This window comes from Dipteris shenzhenensis, chromosome 25 (assembly GCF_047967505.1).
Source record: "Dipteris shenzhenensis isolate YYH24624 ecotype China chromosome 25, Dip_SZ_1.0, whole genome shotgun sequence".
NCBI classification, from domain to species: Eukaryota; Viridiplantae; Streptophyta; class Polypodiopsida; order Gleicheniales; family Dipteridaceae; genus Dipteris; species Dipteris shenzhenensis.
The window spans coordinates 16,843,948-16,864,684 of NC_141620.1; the positions used below are offsets into that span (position 1 = coordinate 16,843,948).

General features: G+C 48.0%; 1 protein-coding gene across 4 annotated transcripts in view; it reads left to right on the top strand.

The window, feature by feature from the left end:
• The first annotated feature begins 786 nt into the window (after window positions 1-786).
• Window positions 787-20,737, top strand: part of FUS5 (Proteasome component (PCI) domain protein) — a 45,502-nt gene continuing 25,551 nt past the window's right edge. For 3 of the 4 annotated variants that reach the window (XR_015543471.1, XR_015543470.1, XM_087396753.1), the window contains exons 1-5: window positions 792-1,013; window positions 1,143-1,218; window positions 1,458-1,546; window positions 1,661-1,750; window positions 20,603-20,647. Coding sequence is in view for 2 of the 4 variants with exons in the window: in XM_087396753.1 (XP_087252879.1) it covers window positions 855-1,013; window positions 1,143-1,218; window positions 1,458-1,546; window positions 1,661-1,750; window positions 20,603-20,647 (459 nt within the window). In the remaining 2 variants the exon portion in view is untranslated. Of the gene's footprint in view, window positions 1,014-1,142; window positions 1,219-1,457; window positions 1,547-1,660; window positions 1,751-20,602; window positions 20,648-20,737 lie in introns of all 4 variants that reach the window. The other variant, XM_087396754.1, reaches the window with a different exon arrangement.

Here is a 20,737-nt window from a genome sequence, read left to right on the forward strand (position 1 = left end):
GATATTGTGCATAGCACTAACCAAAAAAAGACACAAGGGCTGAAAACCCTAACCCTAACCTTAAAGGGGTTTGTATATATTCATTCTTTTCAACTAGTGTTAAGTTAGTCATTTGTGGTGTGCTCTCTAGCTGTGCCCTCTCTCCTCATCTCCACTCTTCTCCTCTCCCTCTCCATATTTGTTCAATAAGTCCGCAAAACTAACCTTGCTATCACCACCCACCACAGCTAACCAGACCTAATTGGTAATCCAAGAGCCTATGCTTGCCAACCAAGGGCAATATAGAACCCAAACCACCCCATTACCCCCACTAGAGTTGGGACCTCAAGGATTGCCACCACAAAACACTCCTTTTGATCAAGTGTTGGTAGAGGAATTACCTAACAACGATTGGGAAGAGCTTGAATGCAATCTCAGTGGAAACCACTATTTTGGTCTAGCTTTTTGAGCCACGAGGTAAATGGTGATAAGTGCAAACACTATTCTTGCAAGTGGAGGAAGCCACGGGTGCACACGTCACAAAAAACCTAAGAAAGACAGATATTTCACTATGAGAGACTGGGTAGAGAGACAACTATAGCAAATGAGGACTCTACAAATCAGCGACGAGATTAACGAGGGTAGTAAAAATAGGAATGTAGCTTCTTAAAGGAACGACCATGAAGTAGCCCTGGCGAGGGGGGAGGCCAAAAAGTGTGTTCTACGTCCAAAAAAAAAAAAGTGTGTATTCTGTTTTCACTAAAAAAAGTGTATGTGATTTTGTGAGAGTATTTGTGAAAGGCAAGTTAATAAGTGCCTGGTATAAAACGGGAAGCTAGGGCCTTTGGGAACCCTTATTCCATTCTCCAGGCATCATGGAGATCGAGCAGAAGCAGGCCGAGCTCGTTGAACAGTTCGTTATGCTCGCCAAAACTGCCCGTGGCCGAGCTGCAGCCGAGCTCATCGTTCATTCTACTTCCCATCCTTCCCTCTTCGCTTTTGCGGAGCTTCTCTCGCTTCCCCATATCCTCGAGGTCAGCGGTTGCTTTTTCCCTCCATTTTAGAATGTCTTTGAGTTATGTTACATCCAGTTTTCCTTTCTTTCTTTTTTTAAATTCCTTTTTCCCTTGATGCCTGAAGAAAAAATCGATTTCCCTGCGCAGCTTCAAGGAACGGAGCATTCCAACTTCCTTGATCTGTTGCGGCTTTTTGCCCATGGCACTTGGGCTGATTATAAGAGTAATTGTCATCCATCTCTTCAAAGCTTTTGAAGTCTGTTTGAGGCCTGCTGATGTTACTTAAACCCTTTATATGCTTTAAGTACGACTCTCTACTTTTTTTTGAGTTTGGAAATCACAATCGACCTTATGTCCTCTCATACGAAGCGTGGCTGATCCATTCTTCATGCTGTATGTCTCTTCCATCTATCAGTTTTAACGGAAGCTAAGATACTTTGGGTATTTATGTTCTCATGTCAGATCATGCGTCTTACCTACCCCGCCTACAGATTGAGCAGGAGCTGAAACTGAAGCAGTTAACTGTGCTTACGCTGGCAGAAACAGCCAAGGTGGTGGTCGAATATCAGGATTGAGAGCCTCTATTATCGTGACTTGATGTTTTATGAGAATCCTATAAATTCCTATGTCAAAGTACCCTGATTAGATGGTGTTTATCCATACAGGTCCTGCCTTATGATCTCCTCATGACGCAACTGGACATTTCAAACGTTCGTGAACTTGAAGACTTACTAATCAATGATTGCATGTATGCTGTAAGTCCCTTCTCTCATTTTATTTATACAAGCACAATCTAAATTAGAAGCGTGCGATTGAGTAGATGGGGTGAAACCTCAACCTCATAAATTTCTGCAAAAACACTCTCATAAGAGCTCTCTCTCTCCCTCTCTCTCTCTCTCTCTCTCTACACACACAGCTAGGGCTAGGACAACATGTCGGGCTGGCCTCCCCCAAGGTATTTTATTTCTTGAAGGGAGAATCCCTTACAAAGGGTTCAGCGTGGAGCTGTCTGTTACAAAATCCAACGTGAAACAATATTACAAGAGCTTCAAGATCATTTTAAATTGGCAACATGCCACTTGTCTAAAATCTAGACTAAGTCCTATTACATGCCACTAAGGGCAACTCTGGAGTCTTTGAAGCACTTGGTCATGCGAACCGCCTCCTAGATGCTTGTTAGGCTGCGTAGCGCTTAGGAAAATAAACCTACATAGTACCTATAGCAATTAATTAAAGTGCACCAACTTGGCACCTATTAATTGTTAGCGCTTTTGCATGCAAATAACACACTGTGGACTAATTCTAGTCACGGTGGGCGTCCCCACTGAACACATAATTAAAAAAAAAAATCTTTGGTTGACCGAAGTCAACGCTCTTGATTATAATTAAGAGGCTTTGACCAAGGGTCGAGGCGCCTTAATTATAGTCAAGTCTCTCCAACCAAAGTTGGCACAACTCTCCAACCGAAGTTGGCATATCTTGGTTAACTGCAGTTAACCTTCTTGGTATAAACTAAGTCTTCCTGACCGAGATCAGGCTTACTTGACCGAAGTGAAGTATCTGTGACCGTAATCAATTCTTTGACCAATAAAAAAACTATTTTGACCATAATTAACCCAAATGAAAAAACTCTTTAATTATGATCAAATAAATGGTCAGCTGTACTTTGACTTAGGATATTTACATTGTGGTGACATCCCCTCGGCTTCTATTCAGTTGATCTCAATTGAAGAGCTTCCTTGTAAACATCCAAAAGCTGTGGATGATCGGACAACATGTCTTTATCCATTCACTTAGCATCCAATGCCGAATAATTTTTCAATTTTACAAGGTATCTGTAAAATTCTTTGCCTTGAGGGCCTTTGCGTACGGTATGGTACACGATCTGCTCTGGCTGAAGAACCTCCTCCAGCTCATCCACTTCTGGTGGATCCTCTGATATTGCTTCTGCAAGTTCTGACCCTTGAAATTTCGTTAGAAGACTCACATGGAATGCATTGTGAATCCTCCAATGCTCTGGCAATGCTAACCTGTATGCAACCTCATTTATTCTTTTTGTAACCTTGAAAGGGCCATAGTACCTGGGAGATAACTTTGCATACTCTTTTTGTTTGCCTTTGAACTTGCAGAGCCTAGTTTTCTTGAACTTTAAAGGTACCCAATCCCCTTCCTTGAGATCTAACTGTCTCCTATGCTTATCTGCAGCTCTTTTATGCTTCTCTTGAGACCTTTCAATTGTTGTTCGGACTTGGCTGTAAGCTGTCTAGAGTTCTCTCACAAACTGATCAGTTGCAAATATTTCGTCCTTGGTCCTCAGGATAGGTGGGAGAATCACCTTCCCATAGATGACCTCAAAGGGGGCTTTCCCCGTAGAGCTGTGTACACTATATTATTGTAAGCAAACTCTACCAATGCTAGGTACTTGTCCCAGTCTGAACCTTGGTCACCCATGTAGCATTTCAGCATATCCAATGCTGTAGAATTTGCTACTTCACTTTGACCATCTGTTTGGGGATGAAAAGAAGAAGAAAAATTCAGATTCGTCCCCATATTATCAAATAAAGCTCTCTAGAATAGACTGGTCGTTCTGGGATCTCGATTACTGACAATGGACTCAGGCATACCATGGTGTTTAAAGATCTGTGCCATGAAAAGCTTAGCCATATGATCTGCCTTTATGGTTTTGCGAACTAGATTGAAATGAGCTTGCTTGCTGAATCTATCAATGATAGTCCAAATCCCATTATTTTTTGACTTTGATCTTGGCAAATAAAAAATGAAGTCCATTGTAATACTTTCCCACGGTGCCTGAGGCACGGGAAGAGGCATAAGTAGGCCAAGTGCCTTCCGTCTATCATACTTCACTTTCTGACACGTAAGGCATTCAGTAACAAACTCATGTATATCTTTCCGCATCCCTGGCCAAAAGAAATACCTCTCTAGTGCTAGAGTTGTTGCTGTAATTCCTCTATGTCCAGCATAGGGAGGTGCATGGTATTCCTCCAAAATCTTTTTCCTTATCTCCTGGGTGATGCATAGGCAGTCATCTTTCATTAGATACCCATCTTTCAGGGAATAGTGATTGGTGGACTGTCCCTCTTGCATTTGCTGTAAAATCTCGCCAAAATCTGCATCATTAGCATATTGCTCCCTCATGCCTTCCAGGTCCTGATGATAAGCAATAGTCACATTGTAGACTTGGGGTCTTCGGGACAAGGCATCTGCCACTCTGTTCCGAATTCTTGGAGTATGGACAATTTGAAAATGATACATTGACAACATATTATATTTGCCCATCTTGGAAAGTTTTGTCTAAGTTAGAAAATATCTCAGACTTTGGTGATCTGTTTTAACAGTAAAATTTGCACCCAAGAGATAATGCTTCCATGTGTTCACAGCATGAACTACAACCAACAATTCTTTTTCATAGATTCCCAGATATCTTTCAGCATCACGCAATCTTCGGCTCTCATATGCTACTACATGTCCATTCTGATGTAATGCAGCCCCAACACACACTCCACAGGCATCGCAGTCAACATTAAAAGGTTGATAAAGATTCGGGACTACAAGAATAGGCTCTGTAGTCAACTTCTCCTTGAGTGTATTGAATGCTTTCTTTTGTGATATTCCCCATGTGAAGGCTGCATTTTTCTTAGTAAGGTCATGTAGTGGAGCTGTGGTATCAGCAAAATGCCTGATGAATCTCTTGTAATAGGAGCAAAGTCCCAAAAAACTATAGACTTCATGCACAGTTTTCAGCTGAGGCCATTCTTGGATGGCTCGGATCTTTGCAGGATCCATATGTATCCCATTCTTGGATATTATATGCCCCAGATAATGGATCTCTTCCAAAAAGAATTCACTTTTCTTGCTATTGGCAAAAAGCTGATGATTTCGAAGTTCTTGAAATACCAAAGCAAGATGTTCCCTGTGCTCTTCTTCTGTCTTTGAAAAGACTAGGATATCATCAAAGAAAGTATCCGTGAAACGCTTGTACTTTCGAAAGATGCGATCCATCATTCTATTGAATGTGGCTGGAGCATTTGTCAACCCAAAAGGCATCACTAAATATTCATACAACCCGAATGTAGTGCGAAAAGCTGTCTTATGCACATCTTGTGGTTGTATTCTGACTTGATGATAGCCACTCTTCAAGTCTATCCTGTTGAAAATTGTTGCTCCTTTGAGCTGGTCAAGCACATCATCTATACGTGGTATCGAAAATCTATTTTTGATGGTCATCTTATTCAATGCACGATGATCAATGCACATTCGAAAAGAACCATCTTTCTTATGTACTAAAAAGGAGACGAGCTGGGCTGAATCAACCCTTTGGACAGCAAGTCTTGCACCTGAGCCATAATTTACTCTCTCCGAGTCGCACTGACTCTATAAGGTGGTCTATTTGGTGGCTCACTACCAGGCATTAACTCTATGTGGTGATCTTTTGGTCTCTCTAGGGGAAACTCCCCTAGCAAAGCATCGGAAAAGCTATCTTTAAAGTTTACAAGAAACTGAAATTTATCTTTGTTTGCATCATTCATTTCAGCATGCATATCATTCTCTTTTTCTTTTACAAAAACCATGTATGCGGAAATTGCAGACTTTATTGCTTTACCACATGTAACATCAGATACAATGGGGATAGTCTTCCCTTTAATCCCGGCAACTAAACGCTGGTTTTCCCCCCTATGGATAAAACTCAGCACCCTCTCAGGGTATTATATCGTTACTTCCTTTCGATGGAACCACGGTGTACCACGAGAAAATGCATGCCTTTGTGCATAGGAAAGAAGAACCAAATGCATTGTAAGTGCTTTTTGCAGCAACCAGGAAAGGGGCAACACAGTCATTGATGCTTTGGCCACTTCGTGGGTATATGCCTTGAGTTGACATCCCAGTGCTGGCATAGATTGTGAATGCAGGACACCTCTTGTTGAGGTAATTTTTCTATTTGAAAAGCAAAGGTTGCGTGCATTAGTTGCATACACAGTGTGTGTGAGAAACTTGCAGATCTCAGACAAGTTGAAGGAGAATGGCTCAATCACCTATTGAGTGGGATTCACAAGATAGGGATGCACATCCAAGACAGAGAAGTGCGCAGCAAACTCAGCAAGAATTTGAGCAGATGGTACGCATTCGTATGCAAGAGATGGAAAATCTCAGAAGGGATCCAAGAGCTTAGCATTTGTTTCAAGGAGAAAATATGCCTAATGCAGCTTATGATGTGCCAATGCCAGAGGCACACTCTCATGTACAGCCCAAGAGAGAGGGATCTCATAGGGGACGGTCTCATAGCAGGAAGAGATCAAGGCATCATCACCGATCTCCCAGTCCTTCACCGTCTACCTCGAGCTCAACTTCTGTATCTTCTTCTTTATCAGATAAACCATCCAGGAAAAGAAGGAAACACAAGAAGTCTAGGAAGAGCAAGTCTTCCAGAGAGACCAAGGAATTCAAAGACGGAGGTAAATCTATCGAGTTTATGACCTATAATGGACAATATGGTCATACAAACAAAGCATTGCAGTTCATCAGGCAATTTGATGCTGCATTTGGTACATAAAAGTTTTCAAAATCCTCCAAGTTAAGAATGGTCAGTTTGCGCTTGACAGCGACAACTAGTGCATGGTGGAGTGCACAGAGCACAGATGGGTCAGCCCCAAAGAGGTGGAAGGGCTTCAAGAAAGCCTTCTACCGGTAGTTTATGCCTAAACAGTTTAGAGATCATGTTCTTCAAGATTGGGACAATTTGCATATGGATGCAAGAGATACAGTGGATGTGTACAACCAAAAGTTTTGGGATGCTTATTTGCTGTTCTGGTCTGGTTACATTGACAGACTAGTTAGTCTGTAACTTGGCCACTAATTTAACCAAATTGGTTACCTGAACTAGTCTAGTCTGGTTGGGTCAACTAACTGGACCTCTGACCAGGGTTAACTAACCAGAGTTAACCACTGGCCTGCCACATCAGCTTGCCACGTGTCTTGCCACATCATTTGTGATCTGGCTGCCATGTCAGCATCTGAGCCAGCTGCTACGTGTACTGTCGCTTCAGCATAACACTCTGCAGCGTTGGGAGTCCTTGCGTTGCTTGAAACCTTCACCTGCGAGAAAAATTTACAGGGCGGAAATCTGCAAGCGGATGCTAGTGTTCAGGCATCATCACCAACTTGCGTCGCCTTTCCTACGTGGACTACCACGTGAACCCTTGGCTAGCACCTTGGCCCCGTTAGCGCCCACAGAAGACAGAGTAGAATCACCCCGAACAGAGAGCTTGGATTTGGCTCACGCAGATCCCGTCGCTGATCAGCTATCGCCGGCGCATTCTCCTAATCGCAGAATTCGTGTATAAGCTGCATCGAATTCCTCTTGGCGCTGTTGTACATCGGTCATTGGCACCTAGCCATCGCCATCAGCCAACGCTCGACGTATGTCCTAATTAATAGGACCCGATGTCACCCATAGCCATATCTCGGGTAGCAAACTTCCTTGGCTAAGTTTCATCAGACGCCACTCCTGTTTGCTGCTAGTTTGCTCTCCCGAGCACGTCGCCCCCATATCTGTTGCTCACGACGCCTTGTAGATGGCCCAGTTTCCCAAGACTTCTTGGGTCGTCAATTCCTAAGGAGGAAATGAGACCTTACGCTCTGATACCAATGAAACCTCAACCTCATAAATTTCTATAAAAACACTCTCAAAAGAGCTCTCTTTCTCCTTCTCTCTCTCTCTCTCTCTCTCTCTCTACACATAGCTAGGGCCCAGGACAACATGTCGGGCTGGACCCCCCGAAGGTATTTTATTATTGAAGGGAGAATCTGTTACAAAGAGTTCAGCGTGGAGCTGTCTGTTACAAAATCCAATGTGAAACAATATTACAAGAGCTTCAAGCTCATTTCAAATTGGCAACATGCCACTAAGGGCAACTTTGGAGTCTTCGAAGCACTTGGTCACGCGAACCGCCTCCTAGATGCTTGTTAGGCTCTGTAGCGCTTAGGAAAATAACCCTTCCTAGTACCTGCAACAATTAATTAAAGCACACCACCTTGGAACCCATTAATTGTTAGCGCTTTTGCATGCAAATAACACATTGTGGACTAATTCTAGTGACGGTGGGTGTCCCCACTGAACACATGTGCACACATAACAAATATAAAAAATATATATTTATCCTCTGGTTGATTGAAGTCAACGCTCTTGATTATAATTAAGACCCTTTGACCAAGGGTCGAGGTGCCTTAATTATAGTCAAGTCTCTCCAACCGAAGTTGGCACATCTTGGTTAACCGCAGTTAACCTTCTTGGTATAAACGAAGTCTTCGTGACCGAGATCAGGCTTACTTGACTGAAGTCAAGTATCTATGACCGTAGTCAATTCTTTGACCAATAGAAAAACTATTGTTACCATAAATAACCCAGATGGAAAAACTCTTTAATTATGATTAAATAAATGGTCGACTGGACTATGACTTAGGATATTTACATTGTGGTGACATGGGGTGTCGTTGGCATTTTCTCACCTTCCACAGGACTTAGCAAAATATGTTTTTTAATTGTTCTTTTTTGTAGGTGGAACACAATTTTTCGCAGAGAAGAGAAGGAGCCTAAAGTTTTCACCTAGTTGTAACTGTTTCTTAGTAGATCCTTTGCGAATTATGTAGGTAGTCCTTATGAAGTCGTGATGATAATCATCCATATTATCCGATAATCTTGGTTTGAAGACTTTCCATTTTGCATCCATGTTTCAGAAAAGTAATTCCCTCATCTAGAGGTTTGGATAATTGATTGTGTTTGTGGGATTTTAGGAGTATAGAAAAAAATAATCTCTACCAAATGTCATATATGTATAAACATAATGAAATGATAAGTGTAGTATGAAAAATAATTCAAAAATGTATACTTTTGAAAATAACATGGATACATGGCCATCAAGTACTTGTTGTATATGTATACATTTTGCATATACACAACCCCACTTATTTCTTTACAAAAAAATTTCTATTTTTTTTCTATTTTGTATGATAAAAAAATATAACAAGTCGTGGAGAAAATACCTAGTGTTATATTTATTCTATATTTCATAAGTAGTAGTAATTTTTTTGATTTGCACTTGAGAATTTGAAATTTTTGTGTCTTGTTGGTCGAAAACTTAGTGTTTCCTACATTTTAATTAAATTCAATGGAGATATTGAAACATTTTTAATGAACATATTGTATCTTTCTATATGCACTTTGGTTTGTAAAAGATTCTAAGATACAAGGGCATTCTTAATATGTTTTTTAAATTTAGTGTTACGTGTATAGGGGCACTATTTTACTCCATGTAAAAAAAAAGCATTCCAAAACTGAGAATCTTAGAAAAATAGTAAAATTTGACTTTAAATTAGTGCCAATCGCATGGATTTTTTTGGTGAGCCCTCATTTCATAACTTTTTTTTTACCTCATCTTGCTTTTTCAATGGTTGCTTTCATATTGAACAATAATCTCCAAATTTAGGATACGATTGCAAAGCAATAGTGATCATCAAAGCTATCATTGGTCAAGACTAGTGGTGGGTGTAAGAATATATCTTTTGGGATATAAAAGAGAACAGAAATAGTTATGCTTGAATAAGTAGGTTAAGCCTAGCTCTAGGGTGGAGTTTTCTTTTAGAGGGTAAAAGTATTATAAAAGTGTAGGACTTGCATTGGGCTCTCTTGCTCTTCTCAACTCTTTGACAACAAAGTTAATGCTATTGACATTTTTACCAAACCACTTGAGAGTAGCATCGACCAGCTATTGTGTCGACTCAATTTCCATTAAGCTAGTGTGATGGATAATGATGCTCAATTCTTCTTTAAAAACCTAGCATCATCATCTTGACGAAGGCCTACCTCATAATGTTGATCTTGAGGTTTGGTATTTCATAGCTTAAGATATGGAACTAGACATTAGAGTGTGCATGTCGGTGTGAAAGAGGTTTGGGTTTGTCCTATGTGGGTTTGAAAGGTCACTTGATCTTTGGGAGTAGATTCGATTAGATTGGATGTCTGTGACATCATCAATGATGTGTGTGTGAAAGATAAGGCACTTTCCTCTGTGGTTAAAACGAGATTGAATGTACTTGCTTGAGAACATGTCAATGAATAACATTAGGGTTTGCCTTAGCTCGGACTCCTAGTCTTGCTCTCTTTCTCTCTCTTGTGCATTGGTATCTATTCAACTATGAATACGTTCTATCCCTCTTAGTCAGGTCCTAATAATATAGTACCATTTCGCACAAATGGTATCAGAGCCGGGTGGTCTTGACTCTTGAGTTCCTCTCTCCCCCTTGTCCATCATCGACACCCAATGCCACCACCGTGGAGGAGATTTGGTCCTTCATTTGCGTCGATGTCCTCTTCTATTGCATCTTTATCTACCAAATCTGCTTAACATCCTTTCTGAAGTGCGCCATGTGTTGCAGACCTGGCGCCGATTTTCGATATAGAGCTTCTTGTCCTCAGATGAAGCTTTCACCTCGACGTGCTTGAAGTGAGCTTGCCGTTCTAATTGTGCTGTCACAGTTCAATGGGCCACCGTTTTCCTTCTTTAGGTTGTCGCTTGCTGTCTAAGCATTGCCCAACGAGGTTCAGGTCGACATTTAGCATTCTTGGTTGACATTTCTTTAAATCTGGCTGCCTGCTAGCTACTGCCCCCAAAAACGCCCATCATTTTAACCTTTTTAAGATTTTAGGGTTTTTTTTACTTTCTAAGGGTAGCAAGAAAGAAAAAACTCCAAAATTTTGAAGATGTAAGTCCTCAAAACCCTGAAATTTTGAAAATCCTAATCATATTTTAAGGGCATTTCTTGTAAGGGATTAGACACCGACATTGGTATCATTCGTTGTGAAGACCTTTCATTTGGGTTTCCTTCATGTCCCGCATAAACACTAAATGCGGCCTGCTAGTATTGCGATGATTCTTTCTATCGTAAATGGTGCGTTGCCCTATCAGCCAAATTTAGATGCTCATTTGGGAGAGACTAAAATGAAATCGTTTAGACTTCACAAGCAGTTGTAGCTTGAATAAAGAGATTTGGACTACTTTTTGATTGGCCTTCTTCTATAGTGCTAGCCTTCATCATGGTTGAGTTTGCCCTTCACCTCCGGAGTGCCGACATAAACTCAGTATGAAGACTTTGTATAAATGGATGCTCAAGTATGTGTGGGTGTGTGGATTTGTATGTGTGAGCATATTTTTATACTATGGTCTACACCCACTGTTGGGAGCTGATGACGTCAGTAGGGATGTCATAGTAGCTAGTCCCTGCTATGCGTGATGAGTTTATGGTTTTCAATCTTATGAGTGACTATCGTGAGATTGAAACTGCACTATGTTGTGTTTTTAGAGGATGAGTTTGGGAATGTTCTTGGATTCATGTAGGTATATGTCCCGCGTAAACACTAAATGGGGAGATTTGCCTACTAGCCATATTTGAAGCCTCCAATCTGACATTATGGACTCTAAAGCTACAGTTTTGAGGATCATGAACTAATGCCCTAAGTAGCTGTTCCCATGGACTTCATTGACATTATCTTCAACGGGGTATTCTTACCGGTTTTCACTGATAATGAAAACGCACGAGAGATTTATAATAATGTTTTCTTTGAGTGAGTGTACGTGTTGAGAGTCAATAAGGGTACTTTGCCTTCGGTAGTCCCCCAAAAAATATTGCATTTGCGTTTTTATCTTAATTCTAGGTGTTTGAAATATACCTTTTACCCGGTTACGAGCCAGGGGTTGTTTAGGGGAACCTTTGTACGTAGTTGCTATGGGTGGAGATCCTATGAATCAGGCCTGGAATGGTATTTCCAAGACATTGGTGCCTTGGTCTCCTAGACCTCTGAGTTGTCATGCATCCATGCTTTGACCTGGAGTCTCTGAGTCATGTTTGAATCTAAAGCATGAGAGTGATTAGCCCAAAATCCTCTGAGTTGGCATGGGAGTCTAGTTTCTGACATGAGACAGTTCGAAGGCCACTTTCTTGAGAACACTTCAATCAATCACATTAGATGTTTGCCCACAGCTCTGACTCCCAGTCTTGCTCTCCTTCTCTCTCTTGTGCATTAGTAATTCCAACTATGGATACCTTCTTGTACTACCAGTTCTCATGCAGAGCTTCTGTAGAATTTAGTCTCTGTGCCTGATCCCTGCTCCTTGCTGCCCTAACTGTCAGGCTAGTTGAGCAGCGCCCTTCCTAGCTCTGTCTGCAGCTCTCCAGCCCTTCTTTGTCCTCCTGGATGTAGGCCCAAAGATGCTGGTCCGCTTCCTGAACTGCTGCTCTGGTGGATGTGTTATGAGGCCCCAAGGGCCCCCTTTTGTAGGGGCTGGAAGCCCCTCAGCCAACAGACCCAGTAGGGGGCGAATAGGCCGACCAAACAGCCCCCCACTGGCTGACTTCCCAGTCTGTAAAACTGCCCCAGGTGGGGGCACACTTGCTGAGGTATGGCTGGCCCTGCCTGGTCACGTGGCAGGCTGCCACTGGCCCAGGCAGTCCTGCCCATACCTGACCTTTTCCAGGTCCTGTTCTTTACCAGATCTTGCCCCAAACCATGACCATCCTAGGCAGAGTACCAGCCTTCTGTACTGTCGCTGTCATCATCATCAGTGGCCCAGCCTGGCTTTCCTGTGCAGATCTGTTCCAGCCAATTGTTGACAGACACGTGGCAGTTCCATACCACTGCTGTCCTCCATGCTGACCCGAAACTACCAGGTATGCCTTTGATCCTGCTGCCCACATGGTAGCACATGTGCTGCCCATGTGGCAGCCCCATGATTTCATGTTTTGCCCTGTGTGTGCTGCCTCTGGAGTCGGAGTCTGCTCCCATGGCAGCCAAAGTGCTGCCCATGTGGCAGCCACATCACTTCTTGGTTCACCATTCCCCCATGCTCTCCTCATATGGGGGGCTTACAGATGGGGAGGTGACCACACCATTTCCAACATCAAGTCCATGCTCTCCTCATGTGGGGGGCTTACAGATGGGGAGGCAACCACACCATTTCCAACATTTTTTTTTTGGCCGAAAAAACAGTGCTAATTATATTACTTCGAGAACAAGATACAAAAGGTCAGCTTGTAGCTGATGGGCTGCGTTCACAAATTGGACACAGCCCTAAAAGGTAACAAAATAAATCACTCTCTCACGGCGGGATAAGGCGAGTGTGAATGAACAGCCATCGGGGTGGTGAGTAGCGCCACCGAAGGCCCTGCGAAGTCTGCTCGAAGAGAAGAGGCCCTGTATGTCCCAAGCCCGGAGGAAGCGTCTCCGCTTCTCCCGACCGGACCGGGAATCTCCCTGAATCTGGTCCCACTGGCCTCTGAGGGTATGAATAATCTCGCTCCAAATATCAGTCATGATCTGGGCAGTCGATAAGGAGGTGCCACCGAGGATCTGCGCGCAACGCGAGGTCCAAATGTGCCACCCTGCGATGCTGCTAATAATCTCCCAGACTGGTTGCCTCTCCTGAACTCCTGTATCAGCCTCTGCTAGGTGCTGCGGGATACCCTCGAGCGGCCCCCATGTTCCCTGTGTGATAAGGAAAGTGGGGTCCTGCTGGCATGCCTCGAATAAGTGATGTAGACCAGGTGCGGTGCTGCACCAACAGAACGCGCCCCAAGTGATCAAACCTAGCTTTGGTGCTGCGCGAGTGAGAATCCCGAAAGTCCACCTCCACACTTCCTGGGCGCGAGTGCAGCTCCACAGGCAGTGTTTTGGTGACTCCTCAACCTCATGGCAGATCTGACAGCGTCCGTCCTGGCCTATCTGTCTCAACTAGCTCCCCACCGGAAGACCTTTGTGGGCGAGAAGCCACAGGAAGTAGGAGATCTTCCGCGGCCGCCAGCTCTGCCACAAGGCCTTCCAGAAGGCCTGCAAAAAGAATCTGGAAATACCCTGTGCATACCAGCTAGGCTGTTGGGTGGGGGGGCGGCTCTGCATCCTCCCAAGAACTCGCCTGCCCAAAGTCGTGCTGTAGGCAAAGAAGGAGGTCGGCCCCTGTCCTGTCACAATCTCTGGCCAACTCCACTCTCCTGGGTCCCAATCAAGCTCTGACAAGGCCCGCCCCTCCCAGAGCCAGAGTCGCCAAAGCTGCATCTGATCCTGCTCAATGCTAGGATCGGTACGCCAGGCCTTCCCCAAAAGGCCTACGACCCGAACCCTCTGCCATGGGAGTAGGGGGTCGATGAGTGCATCCTCTCTCCTGAGTCGTCCATCTCCCATAATCGCGAAGAAGGAAATAGAGGAGTCGTCCATACGTCCTGCGACCACCAGTGGGATGCCACGGGGGGTGAACTGTCCCAGCCAACGGTCGTCACTAGGCATGAGGATCTGAGGCTCAGGTGGAACCAACCAATCAGCTGGGATCGCGCCGTCGATCTCCGTGCGTCTCGCTTGGGCTCCACGTGCACCTCCAGCTGCGTCTCCGAGATCAGCCGTCTCCAAATGTCTGTACGTGTCCCTCCAAACTTGAAGGGACCGGGCTGGCCCCCTCATCCAGCCATCCCACCTGATATGTGATCTCTCCCCCAACTGAAGGCCCTCGGCATCTCTGACCTGATCATTCCAGATAAGCGGCTGGCGATCGATCTCCTCCTGACAGCGGGGAGGGGACTGAATGAGACTGAGGCGGAGCCGCCTCCAAACCATGAGGAGGCTACGAACGAGTGGGGAACGGGGCTGAGTGAGCGGGGCGGAAGTGAAGATCCACCTGAGGGACGGGAGCCACTCTCCACCTTGGCGCGGGACACAAGAACCGGCCCCCTGCTGAAGTAGCATCTTCCACGTCTGCCCCCCCGGGGTCAAACCGCGGATGACTAACTTGCCTAACAAGGCCTGACTCTGCAGCTCTGGATCGATGACCCCCAGGCCTCCCTCAGCCTGCGGAAGAATGACTGTCTGCCAAGCAACCCTGGCTCTGGTATCTCTGAGGCCATCCTCCCCGGACCAAAGGAAGTTTCGAACCAGCCTCCTAAGCTGTGCCACGTTGGATCTTGAGAAACACCAACAGGAAGCCACATACCAAGCCGTGGCAAGGAGGACTTGGTTGACTACCAAGGCACGACCTGCAAGGGAAAGCTTAGCAGTACTCCAGAAAGCCAGCTTCCGTCGGATGGAAGTCATCCGCGTACTCCGAGTCCAAGAGCTCCGTGTCCTCCCGGAGGGGAAGGCGAACACCCCTGATCCCTGTAGACCTCGCCCGAAGGTAGTAAGTCATAGCCTCGGCGAGGAAGAGAAACAGGTAAGGAGCAAGGGGGCAGCCCCGACGCACTGATCTCTCCAAGCTAAAACGCTCACCCATCCTTCCTCCAATGATGACTCTGCTAGAAGCTGTCATGTACAAAGCTGAAATACCCTGAATCCAACTTGCTGGGAAACCTAGCCGCACTAGAGTCCCCTCCAGAAAGGACCAGTCCACTCGATCGTAGGCCTTCTCAAAGTCGAGAAGTAGAATGGCAAGGTGTGATCCGCTGTGCTGAGCCCACTCCGCTGCCTCTGAAAAGGTGAAGACATTATCCAGGATACTGCGATCCTGGACAAAGCCTGTCTGAGTGTCATGAATGAGGTCTGGAAGTAGAGGCCGAACTCTGGCGCTGATCATCTTGGCGAGGATTTTGTAGGCAGTGGTAAGGAGAGTGATCGGGCGCCACTGACGGATCTCCTGTCTATCTCCTCCCTTCGGGATGAGGCAAATCAGTCCCGAGGAGAGGCTCTCTGGCATATAACCGCTGCTGAAAATCCTCTGAAGAGCTGCTAGGAGGGGCTGATGGATCTGGTCCCAGAAGGAGGTGAAGAATGCTCGTGATAGCCCATCCTCACCTGGGCACTTCTGTCCATCGATGGCCATGAAGGCCTCCAGCATCTCATCCGTGGTAAACGGTGCCAACAACGTCGCCTGCATGCTAGGCTGGACCAAGGAAGGAGTGTGCCTCCACACCTCCTCACGGGCACGACGAGTACGAGGAGCAAGCGGCTCCTGCTGGAAAAGGGTCCTGTAGAAGTCGGTGGCCAACCCCAAGACCTCTCCCGGATCCATAACGATGTGTCCCTCCGCTGTCTTGAGACTCCGAAGCTGATCACCTGCAGCTCTCTGGCCATGTGTCCTGAAGAACTCCCTGCACATCCGGTCACCCTTCCGAGCCCAGAAGGAGAGAGAGGCGTGATAGGAAAACTCTGAGCGACGCTGGAGTGTCTCCTCAAGAAGGGCTCTGGCTCGAAGGGCTTGGATCCGAAGCTCCTCCGAGCCCGGGGATGCCTGTTGGAGTCGCTGAATGGAGGCGAGGTCCCTCCGAAGAGCTCTCTCTCTGCCCCACCACTCCTGTCGAACCTGTAGGGCTGCGAGCTGGCAGATCTGGCTGGACTCCTGCAAAGCCTGCGCCACCGAATCAACCAGATCCGCGCACTTGCCCCAGTCTCTGTCCCAAAGATTGCAAATACTGCTGCGCACGTCCTCCCTCGAGAAAATGGAGTCGGGAATCCGGCATGAGCGGGGGGAAAGGGCCTGAGCTGCCGAATCTAATGATAAGAGCACAGGCGCATGGTCGGAAAGTGTCGTCCCTGGAACTATACCGGCCTGACCGCCTGTGCTGATGGCCCAATCACTAACATAAAATCTATCCAGCCTCTCCAGGAGTTTGCCTCCTTCCCTGCGGAAGCCCCACGAGAAGTCCAAGCTCCTGTGCCAACGCCGGAAGGACGGGTCTCGCCAACAGTCCCTTCCTCCTGTCGCAAAGATAAAAGAGTCCCAAGCGGACTGCTCTGCCTGAGACATACCTGTAAACTCCGATCCTCTGCCCTGCTGGTCCTCCAAGGTCTCCAAATTGTTGAAGTCACCACCAACAATCCAGGAATCCATGTCTGGGAGAATCCCTGTAAGTGTCCTCCAGAAGGTGGCTCTACAACGGAGATCTGTGGGAGCATAAATGTTGAGGATTCCAACTCTGGAGCCCTCCAATTCCAGGCCTACCCAAAGGGCACGACGTGGTATCAACGTGCCATGACCGAAAACTCCCTGGGCTAGCTGCTCTCCCACGGAAGTACAGACACCACCACTCCTCCCCAGTGTGTCGATCGAGGGCTCCCAATAAGTGTGAGAGCGACCAGGGAGAATCTTCCCGCATCTACGGGAGTGAGCCGCCGAAAGCTTGTGCTCCTGGAGCAGAAGTACATCCAAACGACCAATCACTGCTGGCTGAAGTTCCTGTCTCAACATGAGCTTCCTAGGACCACGGGTGTCAGAAGAGTGAAACCCGTTTACATTCCAGGATACGAGGTGTAGGCTTATGGTGAGGACTGGGAGGCTGCGAACAACGTTTGCTCGCGATCGAAGTCGAAGAAGAAGCTGACATTTCGGAGTGGAGGCGCTGGCGCTTATGGGAAGGTTTGGAGGGGGAAGCGGGGTCGTCCTGCCCATCCTTCAACACCTTCAGCAAAGGCGAGAGGCCTTTGGTACCATGAACGAAAGCTTTCTCGAGCCAGCTCGAGATCTCTGAGGTGGACATCCCGTAGAAGGCACGGAGTTTCCGAGGAGTCCAGGCTCTGACATCTTGGGGGAGGGGCCAAGACAGGGGGGGCCTGAGGATCACAATCAGTCTGAAGCGTTTGGCGGCGCAGTGCCACCGCAGGCGCACGTCACCCTCGGACCACTGAGTCTCGAGAAGCTGCCCACCGGACGGGCCTATCCAGGAGCAAACTTGAGCATGCGTCTGCTCCCTGAGAGCCTCCCAGATCGAGTCGTCTGTCCAGGTCTCGGTGCCGTCGCTGAGGAACGTGAAAGCAAAGCTAGGGCCATCCCTAGGGGCCAAGGCGGCTATCTTCTCATCCGCCCCTTTGCGGAGCAGGAAGATACTGATGTCGAGGCAAGCAGGGAAGGTCCCGAGGTCGGCCACATCCAAGTAGTCCCAGGGGCCAAATCTGTAAAAGTCGCGGGGGAGCTCTCTCTTGAAGCTGAGGCCCATCATAGTCTGCCACTGAGGGCTAGCAGACGGAGAAGCCTGCTCCGGTGGTGGTGTAGACTCCGGGTGTCTTGCCAGCGGAGGGGGAGGGGGAGGGGGAGGAGGCTGGGGAATAGGCAGCTCAGACTCCTCAGGGGCGGCTGGCGGAGGAGCAGGAGGAGGGGGAGCGGGAACTGCCCTCGGCTGAGGAATCGTCGGAGCAGCTAGCTCTGCGGGAGAACTGAAAGAGGCGGGGGGGAGGGATGGGTCTGCAACTGGAACTGGGGCTGAGAAGGAGGGGGAGAAGACTGAGGAGGACGAGGGGCTGAAGCTGCAGGTCGGGAGACAAGGGGTGCAGTTGGGGGATGGGCTGGGGCTGGATGGGGAGAGGCTGGGGAGAGGAAGAGAGGGGGACCTGAGGCTGTGGAGGGCGGGCTACCGTCGAAGAAGATGCTCTCATGTCCCTGGGGCGGCTGCCTGTCGGGTCTCTGAGGTGCAGCTGCAGGCTGGGTAACCTCTGCCTCCTTGCCTTTATCAGAAATCTTCTTGTTCTTTCCTCTTTTCCTTCTAACCTCAGTCCAGCCGCCAGCTATCTTTGGTCCGGGCTCCGGCTGCCTCTGCTCCTCCTGGCGTGGCTGCCCGGAGGGGGGGGGGAGGGGGCGGAGAGGGGGGGGTGGGGGAGTCCGAGAAGAGCTGGCGAAGCGTGGGCAAACAGTCGCCAGGTACCCAAAGCCGTGACACCTCAGACATTGTCCTGGCTGTCCGGTGACTACCATGCTCTGGGTGATGCTGCCGGCACCTGTCATGATCTCGATCACTGCCGGGAGAGTCGCAGGATCCGCCACAGCCACACGGGCTCGGGGGGCTCCTGCTGTAGTCACCGCATCGGCGAAAGTATCGTGCATAACCCAGCCGAAGTGGGAGCCCAGGTCCCTAACAATCGGCCGCAGCTCAGCAGCAAGACCAGGAAAAACTAGCGTCACTGGATGGCGAGGTATACGGAACCGGGCATCAAAATCTGCTGCGCTGAATCCACGGTACCACGGAACTATCATGATAATCTTTTCGTCCACTGACGTGGGGGAGCCAACAATCAGGTTGCTCGCAGCTTTCGCACTGGAGAGTTTAAGCCAGAAGATGCCCCTTCCCATAAGGGCCACCTCCTCAATATGGCCGTCCTCTAGCATGAGAGTGGACTGGAGCCAGTCCCTGATGGCTGATCTGGAGGGGGAGTGTCCAATGACTCTGCCATAGACAGAGGTAAGAGCAAAGTCATTGGCAACCTCTTGAACCCGAGATAATTGTTGCTCTGTCAGGATGACGCGGTAGGCATCTGGAGAGGGAGGGACCGTCTGGGCCTCCGGTTCCGGGCAGGGAGCCGCCATACCGCCAAGACAAACTGCGAGGCTTCCGATGAGGAAGAGGCTGCCACCCAAAAAAGGGGGGGGGGTAGAAGCGGGAGGGTGGAGCCTGGGTGTGGCGGGAACGGAGGTGGCGCGGGGTGGAGGCGTGGAACGGGTGAGGTGGGGAGGCGGGAGCGGAAGCGGGGGTGGGGGAGAGGCGGAGCGGGGCGAGAGGGCAGACGGGGGGCGGGGGGAAGGGTGGGACGGAGGGGCGGGGTGGAGCGAATGGGCGGGGGGGAAGGCGGGGGTGGAACGGGAGGGCGGAGAGGCGAGAGGGGACGGGGGCGGGGACGGGAGGCGAGGGGTGAGGGGGCGGAATGGGAGGCGGGGGTGAGCGGAATAGTGGAGGGCGGGGTGGAGCGAAGGGGTAGCGGGGTGGAGCGGAAGGGGTAGCAGGGCGAGGGTGAGCGGAGCGGTAGCGGGGGCGGGGGTGGAGCGTGGCGAGGGGGGGCGGAGCGAGGCGGGGGTGAGGCGGGGAGTGAGGGGTGAGGGCGGGGGGGGCTGCGGTGAGGGGGGGGAGAGACGGAGGTGCGAGGGGGGGGTGAGGACGGAGGGCAGGGGTGAGGCGGAGGAGGGGCGGGTGTGGCGAGGGAGGGCGCGGTGGCAGCGGCGGGTGAGGGGAGGTGAGGGCGGAGGGGTAGGGGCGGGAGAGGGCGAGGCAAGGAGGGGCTAGGGGGAGGTAGAGGTACGGAGGGGGAGGGGAAGCTCGCAGGAGCTAGCAATAAGTAGTGAGGGTTTGGAATAGTATCCATTTCCAACATCAAGCTCCTCTTCTCCGCGATGGACTTCCACCATTGGGATCACGCAAATGGTAGGTGAGATGGAGGCTCTGTTATTCCACAATGAACCACCACCAACAATTGAAAATAGGAAGTTATAAAAAGTCAAACCTGTAATTGACTAACCTACGTTACCATACTATTGTAAATGTCCCTATAACTTTTGCTCTTGCTTAACAAAAGGCGACTTATTTGTTTTAACTTTTGCTTTATCAACATGCTTGTGGGTGTTCACGTATCTACAAACATGTCCTTGGATTGAAAAAATATATATAAAATTTTAAATATTGCACTTGTGTTACAAGAAATCTTGTTTTCTTTTTCTTAAACACATTTTGATCGAACATTAAGCTAGTTTATTTGTACGTATAGTGTCGTGTTTTGTAGATGAGTTAAAGCTCGTTGAGTGATTTATAACATTCTTTTTTGGACTTTAAAGGCTTAACTTATCAATGATCATCATTTGCAGGGTATAGTCAGAGGAAAGTTGGATCAACGCCGTCGTTGTTTCGAAGTGAGTGTCTTTTTGTTTCTTGCCTTTTCTCCTGTTTGCTAGTTTGAATTCATTTACAATATATTTGGTATTGTGCACACACGTCGATAA